Source organism: Anopheles maculipalpis, chromosome 3RL (genome assembly GCF_943734695.1).
Source record: "Anopheles maculipalpis chromosome 3RL, idAnoMacuDA_375_x, whole genome shotgun sequence".
In the NCBI taxonomy this organism is placed as follows: domain Eukaryota; kingdom Metazoa; phylum Arthropoda; class Insecta; order Diptera; family Culicidae; genus Anopheles; species Anopheles maculipalpis.
The window spans coordinates 89,797,171-89,813,459 of record NC_064872.1 but is presented as its reverse complement, the minus strand read 5'-3'; the positions used below and the strand labels follow the sequence as shown (position 1 = coordinate 89,813,459).

Below are 16,289 nucleotides of genomic sequence, written 5' to 3'. Positions count from 1 at the left end.
AATCTCAAACATTTCCTGCCCTCCTCAGCCACCCTTACACCAACGGAGAAACGTCTGCAGGAAGCAAAGTTCGAGATACTAACCTCCGAAGCGTCCTACCTTAAATCACTCAACCTTCTCCGGACGCACTTTGTCAACCATCCTGCATTTCGGGACACACGCATACTGAGCTCCGCGGAACGGAAGACACTCTTCTCCTCCATCATTCCGGTGCAAGAGTGTTCCGATCGGTTGCTGTGTGATCTGGAAAACTGTTGGCAGGACAATATTATGCTGCTCGGATTAAGCCACAGCATCTACAAGCATGCCGAGAAGCATTTCCACGTGTATGTGACATACTGTGAGCATCAGGCAAAGATCGATCGGACGCTGAAGACGCTGCGTGCGAACAAGCCTGAATTTGCCCGTACGCTTACCGCGCTCGAGTCGGACCCGGTCTGCTGTAGCCTTAGTTTGTCCTCCTTCCTGATGTTACCGATGCAGCGAATTACGCGCATGCGGTTGCTGCTGGATGCGGTTCTACAGCGTTGCCATCCGGAAGATGATGATGAGTTTAGTAGTTGGGAAAGTACGTTCGTGCTGATCAATCGGATACTGACGCAGTGTAACGATGCGGCCCACCGCAGCGAACAGCTGTACGAGATGGAGCTGCTATCGCGCCAGATAGAGTTCCCGACCAATGTGCGCCCGTTGGCGATTGTGCCGTGTGGAATCGGTGCCGCTCCTAGCACTATGCACAGGAAGCTGGAGAAGCGAGGCGAGCTGGTGCATATGCTGTGGCGAGGCGATGATGCGAAGCTCACGTTTGGCAAAAAGTTCTCCAAGAGTAATGTGTACGCGTTCCTGTTTACCGATCTGCTGGTGTTGACCAAAAAGAAAAGGTAGTGGTGAAGCTTTCTTTGGGCCGTGTTTGGACCGTGTTTAACTGACCATTCCGCCTTCCCCTTTGTTCGTTACAGCGATGAAAGCTATCTTGTGATCGATTACTGTCAACGGGCATTGTTAACGGTCAGTTCGGGTGACATCGTGCCCGGATTGCCGGCGAAGGAGATGCAAACGCTCGGTAAAAATCTCATCATCATGACACTGTTGGAGAACCACGAGGGCAAGACGATAGAAATGGTAAGAGTTCAAACTTTGGCGTCGAAGATCTGGTTAAGCATTCGTTTGACTCTCTCGTTTCAGATTCTAAGCTGCCCGTCCGAGACGGAACGCGAACGTTGGCTGATGGTGACGGAACCGCCGGCATCGGAAAATCCGGACGAGAAAATCTACGAACAGTGGGACTGTCCGCAGGTAATAGCAGTCCATCCCTACCAAGCGCTGCAACCCGACGAACTCGATCTCGACATTAAGGACGTAGTGAACGTACATCGCAAGATGGCGGACGGTAAGTTCGAACCGCATTGCCCGACCGCAAACGTCGCTTTTTATCTCTGTCTTTATCTGTCCCGCTGTAGGTTGGTACGAAGGTGAACGGATCCGCGACGGTGCCGTCGGTTGGTTCCCGAGCAACTACACGAAGGAGATCCCGTCGGCACACATACGGGCGAAGCACATTAAGCAGCGCCACCTGCTACTAACGTACACATCCAAGTACATCGACACTGCCACGAAAGCTCATCAGCACCTTCATCATTCGAATCATCATCACCAGCAACATCACCAGCAGCATCATCATCAGCAGCAGCAGCAACATCAATTGCCACACCATTATCATCCGCATCACGGCAAAAAGTGATTCAGGCCGTACTTAGAATATAGAGCGCATTTGAGTTTTGAAGTTGTACATGAAATCTAGGCTGTATAGGAGGTACGAGTGTTTGTATTTGTGTTACTATTGCAAACACTTTTAAACCGGACATTCCGCTCCGGAAGCAATAGTAGGTTAGTTTAGGGTGTATCCATAGATCCATAGAACCTTGTAGAGCATGTCATTAGTGAGTACACACACTGTACATTTGTAGATTTATTTGTTCCATGCCACATTTTGTTCTATCTAATCGTTATTGAATTTAATTTGAAATAAAATGTTATTAAATTTAATTTCGATTTATTTTTTCCGAGAGGATCCTCGCAATAACAGCAATAATAGTATCATAGTTGGCCACAGTTGGGAGTGTGAGTCGTTCAGTAATTTCCGGTGAAAGGTTCCACTACTCAAGCCTTCGATTAGCTGTGGCAATAGTATTTACAGTTCCGTTTCTTTCAGAAATCGGCACAATTACTGTAACAAAATTGTAAAGATCCATGTACCATCGTAACATACTTGTCCCTATTTATTTGTATAAATTTGTCTAACACTTACATTCAAAGAATTCTATAAGAACTCTACTACCTTTGTCAACTAGCGAACGCGCTCAGTCGTCGTCGTGCTTCTGTTCCGTTTGAAGGGACACCTAACACATCCGACGTAAGGCACGGTAACGCAACGATAGCCATTGCTCACATCTTTCGGTCCTTGCCAGGCCACACTCATTTCAAAACTACCGTTCCGAATGTACTGCATATGGCGCTGTATCCACTCACAGTTAATATCAGCACAAAAGCAGCTAAGCTTGTTCAGCTTCGGGAACTGGTCAAGCAAATCGTCTGGTAATGAAATCAGCGGGTTCCCGTTGACTGTCAGCACCTGAAGCGATGGTAACTGCCAGCCCCGTAGATCTAGTATCTCAATTTGATTGCTATTCAACTCCAACGTACTCAACAAGGGTAGCTCCAACTTGGGTTCGTGTTCGTCCTCAATACTGAAGCTTTTGAGATCGTTGTTGGACAGTGTGAGCGTAGTTAGATGTTGTTGCTTACTCAACTCGGTCACATTGAATTTGGTCAGCTGATTGTTCTTCAAATCAAGCACTTGAAGATCGGTAAGCCTATCACCAAGCAGTGGAAAGCGGGTCAGTTTGTTTTGCGATGCGTACACAAACATCAGCGCACTACAGTTACATCCCGTAAGGTTTAGCTCGACTAGATGGTTCTGCTTGATTTGCAGCGTTACTAATGCCGGTAGGAAGACACTACCTGCCATCCGAACTATGTTGTTCTGTAGTAGAAGCAGGTCTTTCAAGTTGGGAAAGGGTCGTAACACTTCCAGATTGAAGTATTCGATTCTGTTGATGCACAAGTTGAGCACCTGCAGTGGGGAGATGAGTTCTGTTTCGTTGGAAGTTGCTTCCTGCTTGAGGATGATTTCTGTTATGCGGTTAGATTCAAAACTGAGCTTGGATAAATTTTTCAGCGGTAGCAATTCTGCCAGATTGAACGTCCCATTCAGTCGACAGCTTTCAATAGTTAACAAGTGTAACGCTTGCAATTTGTAAAGCGATTTTACCAACCCATCTAACGGGCAGAAGCGTAGGGATAGATGTTTTAGGCGTGAGTTTGGCAATATCTCCAGCACGTCTAGGGTGGGTGCTTCGAATATGGATATTGATTCGAGTGGATTATCCGAGGTCACTACCAGCCGTCTGCTGTCGCTGCGCCAGATCTCAAGAGTGACTTTATTAGCCGGTAACTGTGCAAAATACGTTTGATCCATATCGCCCGTAATGCGCATAACAATCGACGGTACTTTGAGAAAATTTCCTTGATTTACGAACCACGATATGATAAGCACAAACAACTGGAAACCAGTGTACATCTCGTACTGTTCCGCTGGGAAATAGCATACACTTAGAACACTTTCTGCGGGTCCCTTGGTCCTTTTATTTGGTAATCACGTATCAATTACCTATGGCAATTGCTAATAGCTACTATTAGCACCTGCTGATTTCTACAATCAACTGAGTTCAACTGAAGTCTTCGCAAAAAAAAAACCTCTCACAATCGGCCATTTAAAAGCTCGTTTGATCACGTAATGTCGTACTATAAATTTGAATTTGTTTTTGTTGTAGTACACAATTTAATGTGTCATCATGGGCGTAAACGGTTTATTACACCTGAACTTCCAGTTCCTAGTAAAAGATTTTTCATTTTGCTTTTGCACACCCGTAAGCCGACGGTAAAATCACATCAATCGGTACACGAGACCACTCTCGAGCGACACAGCAAACAGTAATTGTTATTGCGTCTTTTCCTTTTACGACATCCATTGATCGCCAAAGGATGAAGACGGTACGGCAGTATACACGCGAGACACCCCGACACACAGCCCAGAAAGGCGGAGTTGTCCTCGTCCAGTGCGACCCTCGAAAAAAAAACACACACAAGCACACGACACAAGCCGGGAGCGGCCCGTTCCCCGAGCGATGGGAAAATCGTGGGAAATCAAATAGAGGCTCGGTTCACACACGAGACCGGCACGCGTACCAACATACGCACCCTAGTGCAAAGTGTGAGTTCGTCGGGGGTTGGGCCACCGAGAAGACCAAAGTGAGATGGCACCACTGGCTTGTGTCCTTTTCTGTACCACATCTAATCCTATTCCACATCCATCACCAGGGGTGTGCCTGGAACAGTGGCTGAAAGGATTTTTCTTCACCAAAAGAGAAATATTAAAGGGAAAATGGTGGGAAATGGGAAAAAGAGAACCAAGAGTAACGCTACCATCGTCCGTCGTTGCTGCTTCACTGCCACAAGTGACAAATCCGGAGAGATGATTTTGACGATGCGTTCCCACGATTCTTTGGTCCTACGATTTTTATCGCACCTGCAGCACGAACGAAGGACAATACGGGAATAAAAACGGGCAGTGGAGGAGTAAAAGGATGGATAAAAAATAAGAATTTCTAGCTTTATTGTTCGCTTCCTGCACAAATTCTGCGTTAAGAAATGAGAATAGAAATATTAAGCGGGAGCCTTAGCAGGGATGAAAAACAAATAACAAAAGCAATCTTGAACATTGCTCGTCGTTAAAACTATCGAAAATAATCGAAAGCACGCAACCAGATTTATTTTTGGGGTTCATAAATTTAAGTCAAATATTTTTACATATTTTTAATCTACTATTTTTTGTTAGAATTTCCATTTCCATGTTTTGTAACCCCAACCAATGGCCGGCGTGACCTAGTAGGTCAAGAAGTAAGCCTTTATTTTGGCATTGAATGTATGATTTCACAGTTCATAAAAGTGTCATAAGAACTCCCCACATAAGGAGTTTTTCGTGAGTGTTTGTACTTTCGATCAAAACCTTTTGGATTTGAAAGGAAGAATTGGGAAATAGTGAGGCAAATTCTTACGATCGCTTGGAACTCTAGAAGATCGGGAGGGGTTTCCTTGTTGTAAAAGTTAGATCCAGTCGTCAAACCATGGAAAAGATGTATACTTTAGATGGGAGGATCAAGCAATCCTTTAAGTCTAACAAAAACTAAAAAAATGTCAATTTTTCTTTTTAGATGATTAAGGCAGTTAAGCTTCCAATGGTTAAGACAGTTAGTCTTTTCATTTAATTTAACTACATAAAAAAAAGATCTTGAGAAGACTTTTACTGGAGCATTAAACTAAGCACCAGTATGTCCAGTAGTAAAACACTCGTTGCTGCACTTTCCCATAAATCAATCCTGACCACCGTCAACCAGCTGGATGGATTGCATTCAATATCGAAACCCACTTCCGGTTCAGCTTCCCATCCCTCCAAAACATCTCTTACACTTGTCCCGTCAAGACGCCAAGGTCAAGTGTCTACCGGCATCGTCGGGCAACAAGTGACCACGTTGAAACGCGCACAACAGCCAGCAGAAACTGGAACACGGGCAAAAGAAACAGAAAACCGGGAGCCGCCGTCCTGGAGCGGCGAAAACGCGTGGCACACACCGTTTGGGGCCACACGCCGGTCCACGTGGCCAGTCGCCGTCGCCGTCGCTCCGTTCGCCCATCCTCCGGTGTAACGCACACGTTTCATTCGCGTGTCATCTTCAGCGTGCTTCACTAGAAGACTCTCCCTCTCTCGCTCTCTCGCGCGCTCTCTCTCTCTCTCTCTTTCTATTATGCTTTTCCACTTTCGTTTGCTTTTTATGCTGCATAGAAGCATAAATAGACGAATAGTGTTCATCTGAGCACGTTGCTATGTGTGGTGGGAGAACCCGGAATGAACCTTCTCCTATAGGACCGAGTTCCCCCACCATCAACTTTGGAATGAATGCACGTCGGATACCGAGCGTAGCATAAATGCAACATAAAACTCGTCCCGCTTCACCCGTTACCCATCTTACCGTCCGTTTGTCTTCTCTTTCGGCTCATCGGGAAATGGAAACGGAACGCGGAGGGTCGCGTGGCGTTCGTGCGTACGTCGTTCGTCCCAGTGTATGGCATTAGGGGGAGGGTAGGGGCTCTGGAAGGGACAGGAAGGAGGGAGACACGAGAGCGGGATCTGGTGCGGCATCATGCATTGCATGCGTTCGGCGTACGCTCATTAAATCAGTCGGACGCCGCTTACGCACATGACAAGTCACGTGTAAGTCGTCGTCGCCCCGGAAGAGACAGTGTCGCGCGCGACTGGGCCTCAAACAACCGGACCCATAGACACACACACACGCTGACCAGTGTGCCAAGTGGGTTTTGGCACACACTTGCGATTATTGGCTATTGTTACCAATATTTTGCCAAGTGCCGCCGCCCACCAAACGTGGTGGAACAAGTGAAGTTACTAAGTACAGGAAGAGTTACTAACAAGTGTTTAGAATATCAAACAAAGTAACAATTGAAACGCAATTAAAACAAAAACAAAACAAAACTGTGAAAGTGAACAGTTAAATACAAAAATATAACAAGTGTTTAGAAGGACAAAAAGGACCAACAGAAGAAAAAACAGTGAAAAATCATGGATCATCATCTTCCGCATCATCATCCGCATCATCATCACAGTGCACCCCTGCACTGGGGTTACTCCACTGCGACGACGCCAAGTGCCACTTCGACGCCGACGCACGCCGGCCACAACACGTGGACACCGCCATCGTCGAAAGGCATCAAGCGGGCGCTGTCGGAAAGTGACTGTGAGGACCTGTACTCGGAAGAATCTTCTAAAGAGCAGTGAGTATTAGTGTTGACCAAACCAAGGTGAATGTGTTTGTGATCAAGAGTGATGTTTGCGACTGTGATTCCTGAAGTGATCGTGCTTATCTTTACTCCGGATGTGTTTATCTTGCTTTTACTGAGTTATGTTTTAAGCGAAATTCCTAAACGCTGCAATTTTTCACCATCTAATCCGATTGCTATATTAATATCACTTATAAAGTCACCTAAAATAGATCATTTAACCTCCCCTCGAATGTCGCGTGAGAAAAATTTTACGCGAAAGGAACGTTCCCACACAGCAATGGCAGGGACAAACTGTCGGAATCGGCCCTTGCACACCCTAATATGCATAAGCTACAGTGTAAAGTTACTCATTATTTTACTTCTTCTGTCGTTTCTTTCCTATCATCCATTTTCCCAAAAGTACGTCACCGGGAGAATCCGATAGCTGTCAACTGTTGAGCCGCAAAAGGAGGCGCGGTGTGATCGAGAAGAAGCGTCGTGACCGAATCAACTCCTCGTTGACCGAACTGAAACGGCTCGTACCAAGCGCCTACGAGAAGCAAGGATCGGCAAAGTTGGAAAAGGCCGAAATTCTACAACTAACCGTAGACCACCTGAAAGCACTGCATGCACGAGGTAAGCGCTCACATGTCCTCTCCATATGAACCCTCGGTGTGACAGAAACTGGAGATCTTCCAAACATGCGATAGTGTTAAAGATGACTTCCTGGTTCGCAACAGGAGAGAGAGAGCAGATTGAGAATGTCTCTTTTCGGCATCTTTGCGTTTTCACCGTTGTTCGTGTGTGTCATCTGTTGCGAGATAATCTTCCCTATTCGGGAACAGTGCGTCCTGTTTCCGAACCGGTATCGCTGGTGTGAGAAGCTTTACGTAAACGGGACGTGCCTATTTGGGTGTCTAATTAACCGTAGTCACTTAGGGGTTCCCGTTCCCAAACACGAAGGGAAGGATCTTTGGGCGCTTTGCTATTCCTTCCTTCCGATCAGCTCAACATCCGGATGGCGTCGTCGGTGACGGTGTCCTGTTCCCGTACTGTGTACCTTTTTTGCTCGGTCTCTTTTCGGTGCTCGTTTCTTCTACGAAGCTTTGAAAAGGGTACCGCGTTCTGAGGGTCATGCTATTGTCGCCGAGGTCCTTAAGAACGACTACTTTTCCCACGGTTTCACGATGATTGGTGTGTGTATGTGTGTATGTGCATGTGTACGTGTTTGATGTGTTCTCTACTTTGGGACCTGATGCGTACGACCCTTGTGCTCTGAAGTGGAAAATTACAGGGAAAACAACGTAACTGGACTATAGAACTCCATCGATCATGTTCGCAAGACGCAGCGAACCGTCAAGTGAAGCAGGTTCCCATCAGTTTGGGGCGATTCCTGCAAAATGAAAGGTGTTGAAAAATAGATGATAACTTTCTCGAATGTGTTTCAACACTCTGTACATTAACCTGGTGCTCTACGAATATCTTCTGTTAGGTGGTAGCCACTGTGACCTACATCTAGGTTCGAGATAACCGCATCCAACGTTTTTCCATCAATGTATTTCTCGCTTTTCTAATCAATCTCCTGGGTCCCGGGTATCACTTGACTTTACGAAATGCAAACAGGAAAAAAAAACTGTCCCCCAATCCACCAAAAACTAAGGGGTCTCTCCCTCTGTTAACAGGTCTCAATCACACGATAAATATCAATTTATCGGTCAACACCACACCACAGCAACCAGCAATGCTCTCTATCTCCGATAGGGAGAGGGTCGCCACATACATTCGGTGTCGCCTATGCATTAGAACAAAGTAGCCAGATTATTGCATCTCCTCCATAGCGACGACGAGCTCTGGTTGCTGAGACAATGCAGGCTTCACAATTTAGTCCTACAGCACACACATACACACACGCAAGCAATGTTTGCCACCGAAAAACACCCGGCCAGAACTTTCCCACGCCATTACCCGTCGCGTTAAACAGAATAATACACACCCCTTCCGCAGGGAAGTTCTGCATCCAAGGCATATCAAAGGGGGCGCATCTCTCACGCAATTTACCCATACATTAATACGTACGTATGTGTGTATGTGTGTGTGTGGGAAAGCAAAAGAAGTAGAAGAAGGCGGTAACGCGCACCGCTGTTTTGGTTTGTTGTTTTTTGGCGTTCGCTTGCTGTACGGCGCTCTCAGTTCTCTTAAATATGATCCGGACAGAACGAAATCGAAAGGGTTTTTGCCCGGTGCTGAAGAGTGTTTCTAGCGCGGAGTCTCTGGTGGCTGGTAGCTATTGCGGCACACAGAGAGATGATTTAATCCCCTCTACGAATAGTAGAGCACCCGAAAGAGGAAGTCAAACACGGAACGGAACAGTAGAACGAAGGGGGAATAAGTTGAGTGTTAAGTGCCGCAGGATGATTACGTCCGACGATGATTATGATTCCATCTGTACGGGGGCGAGTGAGGTGGAAGAAAACAACGCGCGTTCCCACACATCGGACCCCGTACAAGCGCATTGGTCCGGAACACCGTGTATGTGATGGTCGGTGGTTGTTGTTCCCGTTCACTTTCCGAAAAGGATCCTTGTAGTGCGCGAGCCTTTTTAATCGCATGAGGGGTTGAGCGTGAGAGCGCACTGCGCCGTTAGTTTACACGCCACGTTCGGAAGTTATTGCAGGGACAAATGAATGATATTGACTTTTTAATGCCAATAGACAGGGGACCAACAGGCAGGACTCCTGCGCTTGTCCGCAAGAGCGTAATGTATGCGTGGAAAAGCAGTAATTAATTCCGGCTTCGTTGATTTCTCTTCTTCATCAGGACTCGATGATGCCAGCTACGATCCGCAGCGGTTTGCCATGGACTACCATATCATCGGCTTTCGGGAGTGTGTGGCCGAAGTAGCTCGTTACCTCGTCACGATCGAAGGCATGGATGTACAGGATCCGCTCCGACTACGACTAATGTCCCATCTGCAGTGTTTCGCGACACAACGGGAACTTTCGTCCAAAGCCAATGCGGCTGCCGCTACAAGTCCTGCCTGGTCTCATGGCAGCAGTACGGCCTATCCTGTTGCTGCCGCCGCAGCTGCAGCAGCTGTCGCATACCCGAGCACACACCATGGCACTGGTGGCTATTATCCTCACCCGCATCAAAACTACGGCCCGCCGCAAAGTGCTACCGCACCGTACATTCCACAGGTTGCCACTATTCCGCCTCCGCACGAGCATCTACACCAGCAGCAGCAGCAACAGCAGCAACAACAGCAGCAGCAGCATCACCAGCAGCAACAGTTGACCGGACATTCCTCCACCGGTGCTTCGTCGGCAGCTACGGCCGCAATCTATTCCACCAGTGCACAATTGCACGAGCTGTACAGCAGTCAGCACGACTCAGCTACCTCTGGTCAGCAGCAGCAGCAGCAGCAACAATCGGACCAACAGTCTGCTGCCGGGTCCTCCAATGGAGCTCCGACCTACACAGATCTATCCAACATCAATCCGAACCGTGGATTATCCGCGTACGGTAATCCGCAGTACCCGGTGAGTACCTCGACGCACGGATACAGTGCGACCACGAGCTCATCGTACAACACGGCAGCAAAGCCGTACCGCCCGTGGGGTGCAGAGATGGCCTGTTGAAGAGGAAGCTGTACAAGGAGGGTGGTGGTGCGAAAAAAGGGTGATAAGAATCTCTCTATTCAGCATAACAACCTAGACCAAAAATGAGGGAGGAAAAAAGAATCTTTCCCATACCGGGAATCGAACCCGGGCCTTCTGGGTGAAAGCCAGATATCCTAGCCACTAGACCATATGGGAGGCTTGTGAGAGTGCTATTCCAATACGTACTTTTTCCACGCTGAACGTTGCCTTTGCAAACCAGTGACTAACGTGATTTTACCAAAGATAACTGCCATTGTAGAAGACGCGCGAGATTTCATACGCAGTGATCTCTTTTTTCCAAAGCAAGCAACATCCAACGATTTTTTACATTCTCAGGAGCAGAAAGTGTATACACAAAAACGAAATCATATCGAACCAAACAGTTGTGTCCACGCTCTGTTAGAGGGAGAATCATATTTTGCTTAGCTTTAACTACACAGAAGCATAAAAAAGGTGTCCTTAAGAACCGTTCTTTTTGTACATACACAAGTGTGATTGTGAGCAAACGAGCAGAGTACCTATCAGTTAAGTAAAGAGTGAGGAAAGATTAAAAAAATATTTATTAAAATAACGTAGGAACGTCCCATCCCCAAAGGGTTGAACCCCCGGGAATACACGACCATTGTATTAGGGTAAGTGAAACCAAATCGAGTCAATTAATTTATAAGAAATCTTTTCAATTATCATTAGGCATAGATAAATGGAGAGAGAGAAATGAACGTTTCGTTCGCGCGTACCAATGACACACGTATTGACACCAAAAAAAGCTTAAGGGTGTGATTTGTGGACAATACATTTCATGCCGAAAACAAACGGAAGTACCAAAACACACCTCTACAGAAGAAAATAACACAAAGAGAATTTTACATATTTTTATATGCGTATTATGAAGTGGTGGAATTTTACAACCGAGCCAAAAGCAAATTATTAAAGAACCGTATGAAAGCCAGTTCTAAAACAAAAGATGAACGGTGTTCGAATATTCATGATGACACTCTTAATGGTTTTGTTTTCGCAAGAGGATTTATTTTAATTAAATTTATCTCTTTCATTGCTCAGAAATATCGTGCACGCATAGCAAATCTATTAAATTCTATAAAACTAGTTTCGTTTTTCCGGTACGAATAAAGCAAACCGTTAATTATCCTCTGTCAGTACGGCTAACAGTACCACACGTGCAAGAATTCAACCACGTGTCATAAACGGTGGCCCACCGTTTGACAAAACGTCAAAGCCCGCCCGAAAGAAATGCGTGTGCTGAAGTGTATGTGTGTGTGTGTGCGTGTGTATGTCGGATTGGTTGCTGTCGTGTGATTTGCTACATTTTTTTCGGTGCTCCTATTATCGTATTTTAGTAATTTCACCATCCGTGCGTCAAGTTCCAGCATCCTCGGAAGCAAATTAACAAAAAGCATCCCGGCCACCATCCGCGTGTTTTGCCGAGCGTGCAGCGTCGGATACTATCCGACCCTTTCCGGTGGTGGTGTGTGCGACCTGTGCTGCTTTTGTGTGTGCACATCATCAGCGAAAAGGCTCGTTAAAGTAAAGTGGTGGAGGAGCAGCAGAGGACTTTTTCCTTTGTCCGTCTGTCCGCTGTTTATCGCCGTCACCGTCCGGTGTACCGTGGACAGTCAAAGTGGATCATTCCGTCGGTGTGCCGGTCGCTGAAGTGCCCCCGGGTGGACACGGTGCTAGCACTGCCGGTCGTCGCCATCGGCGTTACCGAAGCGTAGTCTGTGGGGTGGTGGTTCCGCATCCGCCGAAGGAGGAAGTGGTGTTCGGGTCAGCGGCAGGTCGCACGCGTCGACTGCTTGGGGGCGACAGGTGACAGCTGAAGGTTGTGCGAATCTTGAGCCAGGACAGTTCAAACCGGCCGGCAAGTTGGATAGCGGGGGACGGCAATGTCTGATTCGTTCTTTGGGTTTGATGCGTCATTGCCCGGTGAGGACGACGATGGTGGAGGTAGAGGTAGAGGCGGTGGAGGTGGCGGAAGAACAGGCGGTGGACGAGTGTTGGGTGGCGGGAGCGGCGGTCGCGGATCGGATTCGGAGGAGGAGTATGATGCGCTCAATGACGAAACATTCGGTCAGGCCCGTGAAGACGATTGGGAAGACTTGCACGAGAATCTGGTGCGAATGGACCGGCGAGAGGGAGCAGATGAAGATTCGGGGGCAGATTCCGATCTGGACATCAACTTCTCCTCGGTCGGGATCGATAACTTCGAGCTGGATAATGACACGGAACCGGAGGCCCGTTTGCAGCTGGACCCGAGCGTTTGGACGATGCCTAGCAAGCCGGAAACGCCGAGACATAGTGTGCCGCCTGTCACTGCACAGATGCCACCGGCAATTGGCAGTGCAGCGACCCCAATTCCAGCACCGGGTAAGTTCATCAAGCCAGTCATCCAACACTTGTAGCAGAGAGCAACTAAATACCTGAAAAATCTTCTCCACAGATCGCTTTGGTGCAGCAGTAGGACGGTTCCCGGCTTTACCGAACCCTGGCATGCGGATCTGCTCGCTGGAAGAAATCGAGCAAAACATGATCAAACAACAGCAGGAACAGATGCGTCGCGGGCTAACTCCTCTGCCACGTCCTCCACCTGGCTTTCCAACATCATCCAATCCAACCCCGACGATGCAGCAACTTCCGCCTCCAATGATCCATCGTCCGCTTCCGATTCCGATCGGATTTCCTTCACCCGCTCTTATGGGCGGTGGTGGTGGGCCCGGAGGACAGCCGGGTGCCGCTCCCGGTGGTCCGATGGGTGCACTGTTCCCGCCTACCAACATGCCACCACCGAACGGGGGTAGTGGTCAGCCCGGTTCCGGTGCTCCTCCCTTTCCATTTCCGACGAACTTTCAAGGTCCGCCCGGATCGATGCCTCCCAATAGCAACATTAACAATAACAGCAGCAATGGAAGTATGAACAACAACAATGCAAGCTTCAGCCAGCGGTTGGTGGAAGAGATCCAGCAAAACCATCCCATGTTGCCGCATTATCGACTACCACCACCACCCGGTATGTTAGCACCTCAACCTCCGCTGCCGATGGGTGTACCGCCACCGGGTGGCCCAGGTGGTCCAGGACCGATGCCACCGATGCCACCGCACGGAGGTAACTTTAAGCATCCGTTCATGGCACATCATCATCCCGGGTTTCCGCCCAACTGGAACGGTCCACCGCCGCATCATGCCCCCCACCATCCGCACGGTGGACATCATCATCCCAGCTTTCCGGTCGGTCATCATCACTTCCCGCAACATCAGCAGCAACAGCAAGGTCATGGACAGGGCGGCCATCACCATCATCACCAGCAGCAGCAGCACCATCATCAGCACCAAGGTGGTGGCCACCGATTGCACAACGGCAAACAGAATCGCAACTACGAGTACGACGAGTACGCCAATATGATGACTGAGCGGGCAAAACACTGGCTGCTCGGCATCCAACTGTCCCAGCTGAACAAAGACACAGCTTACTACAATGACTACTACTTCTGCGTGATCCGCGATCGGAAGGAGCGCGAACGGGGCGGCGAACGGGAGAGCAAGGCCCACAAAGACAACACGTTCTATCATCCGTTCAGCCAGCAGCAGCAGCAGAACCATCAACAGCAATGGAACGGCTTTGGACGGGAGCGTCGCAATTCGGAAAATTCCACATCGACCAAGGACGGAATTAAGGAGATACAGCCCCGTCGCTACAAGCTGGTGCAGTTTGAGAATTCGCTCGGTAAGCTGCAGTGTGGCAGCGTTATTGCACCGCGCAAGATCATCGATCAGGACGTGGTGGTGGATCGCTCGGTTGCGGATGTTGGTGGACCGGGTGGATCGGGTGGTGCGGGCAGCGCTGGCAACAATGCCCCCGGAAGCACGGACTCGGTACACAATCAGCGCCGCTCAAGACAGATTCTGTTGCACGTGGAGAACCTGTACCGGCTGGTGCTACGCCTCGAGGACATGTCCAACCAGCTGGCGATCGAAGCGAAGCAACAAATGAAGGAAAAGCGCGCCAAGGAACGGTTGTTGGCACAGGAAAAGCAGGCCAGTGGTATGGACGAACAGAACAACGTGCAGAACAGTGGTTCGCACCAAATGGCAACCGTGCCCGCAACACCCGTATCGGAAGTTGAGCAAGATACGGTGGAAAATCTGCTCGATCGTATACTGCCGGCGGTAAACGCGGAAGGTGTTCTGCGATTGTTGTCCGTGCGTAAAGGCAAGCTGCTGCTGACACGCATCCAGAAAGCGCTTGGTGAGCATTCGGCCCGGTGGACAATCTGGTGCACGGTGCTGGCAACGCTGGTTGCGCTGCCGAAGCGCGATCGAGAAGATGCCGAGGATCAGTTAAGTCCGCTGTTTGCCGAGCTTGAGCTGCACGTAAAGTACGCCCAGCCGGTCGATCTGATGCCACTGTTCGAGACACTGCTCAACACGGATCAGCTGCTGTCGCTGGTGCCTCGCTGCAAGTTCCTGCTGCTCACCATGCTCACCTTGATCGCCCAGATGGAACAGTTGATTGTGAGCGATTCATCCCTCAGCCAGGTAGCTGCTCTGAACGGGGAAGCGAATGATGCCGCTAGTGATGACTCCACCGCTCCACGACTCGTCTGGGCACGCTGGATGAGTCTGCTGCGAGAGTTCGCACGTGTACTGGAGGGTGCTGCCGGTGCGGCAGTCGGCGCCATCGGTAGCAAACCCCAGAAGGTGTTGCTCAAACTCGATGCATCCATTGGGAAGGTTAAACAGCTCCGTGCGCACCTGCAGCGACATCCGGAATTAGAGCTGGAGCACAAGCTGCGCGCTATCGTATCGATAATCGATATTGGACCCGGCAGCATTGGTTTTAGTGGTGGTGGTGGTCCATCGACTTTGACCAAAACCTCGGAAGTATCCGGCGGCAGCTCAACGACGACGACAACGTCGGCGGATGCAAGCAAAAAGTAAGCATTCGTTTTTGTTTTGTTGTAAAAGGATGTCCTTGTGTGTTTGGAGTTGGGAGCAAACAAAGCTAGGAACTCTAATCACGGTGACGGAGACGAGAAGTGTATGTGTATGTGTATAAGGAACTTTTTTTCTTTTTTTACGACTTCCTTCCCATGAAGACGTATTCGTTTGTAGCGCACGGAGAGGAAAATAACGGTTGCAGTGAGGGTTTTTTTTCTTTTAAAATTTTCCTCATTTTTTTTCTATACTAGTGGGATTTATATGTTCTTCTTTTTGTGTTTTTTTATTTCTTTGTCATGTTCTTCAATCCCTTTCAATCCCAGCTTCCCAATTTTAACTAAGCGAAAACATAGACCTTTTATCTATTTTATAATATATTTGTTTTTTTATATGGACATCTGTAAACGCGCGCGTTTGTGTAGAAAGTCTTTGTAAAATGTATCCAACAATGAAACAATGTGTAAATCCTCAACTACAATTAATTGCTAAAATACTTCCTTGTGTGTGTGCGTCGGCCCTTTTGAGGAAATGCAGAACGATGCGTAATAAAATAACACAGAATAATTGCAGAGAAATAATAGGAGCAAAACAAATTGTTAATAGTGCGAAAGAGAAATTTGCAACCGTCGTCATATACGTACACGCACACACATACACAAAAATGACAATTAATAGGTTAGTAACTGTTTTTGAAAATTTAGTTTCGATGGTAAAACACTCACT

The 16,289-nt window shown here is 48.2% G+C and overlaps 4 protein-coding genes and 1 non-coding gene across 6 annotated transcripts in view; 3 read left to right on the top strand and 2 right to left on the bottom strand.

The window, feature by feature from the left end:
• The window catches only part of LOC126561256 (uncharacterized), a 215,332-nt gene extending 213,527 nt beyond the window's left edge, over positions 1 to 1,805 (top strand). For both annotated transcript variants that reach the window (XM_050217221.1, XM_050217220.1), the window contains 4 exons: positions 29 to 881; positions 960 to 1,122; positions 1,186 to 1,390; positions 1,461 to 1,805. In XM_050217221.1, the coding sequence (XP_050073178.1) occupies positions 29 to 881; positions 960 to 1,122; positions 1,186 to 1,390; positions 1,461 to 1,741 (1,502 nt within the window). In that variant the 3' untranslated portion in view covers positions 1,742 to 1,805. The remainder of the gene's footprint in view (positions 1 to 28; positions 882 to 959; positions 1,123 to 1,185; positions 1,391 to 1,460) is intronic.
• The window catches only part of LOC126561967 (uncharacterized), a 76,591-nt gene that overhangs the window by 12,027 nt on the left and 48,275 nt on the right, over positions 1 to 16,289 (bottom strand). The gene's annotated exons all lie outside the window — the stretch shown is intronic.
• Positions 6,757 to 10,610, top strand: LOC126562358 (hairy/enhancer-of-split related with YRPW motif protein). Its single transcript, XM_050218833.1, has 3 exons — positions 6,757 to 6,969; positions 7,379 to 7,593; positions 9,775 to 10,610. The coding sequence occupies exons 1-3, from the start codon at positions 6,758 to 6,760 to the stop codon at positions 10,593 to 10,595; spliced, it is 1,248 nt and encodes a 415-aa protein (XP_050074790.1). The 5' UTR covers position 6,757; the 3' UTR covers positions 10,596 to 10,610.
• Positions 10,701 to 10,772, bottom strand: Trnae-uuc (transfer RNA glutamic acid (anticodon UUC)). The gene has a single exon. It is a non-coding gene; the product is annotated as a tRNA-Glu (tRNA).
• Positions 12,370 to 15,566, top strand: LOC126561538 (protein PAT1 homolog 1-like). Its single transcript, XM_050217750.1, has 2 exons — positions 12,370 to 12,998; positions 13,072 to 15,566. The coding sequence occupies exons 1-2, from the start codon at positions 12,518 to 12,520 to the stop codon at positions 15,564 to 15,566; spliced, it is 2,976 nt and encodes a 991-aa protein (XP_050073707.1). The 5' UTR covers positions 12,370 to 12,517.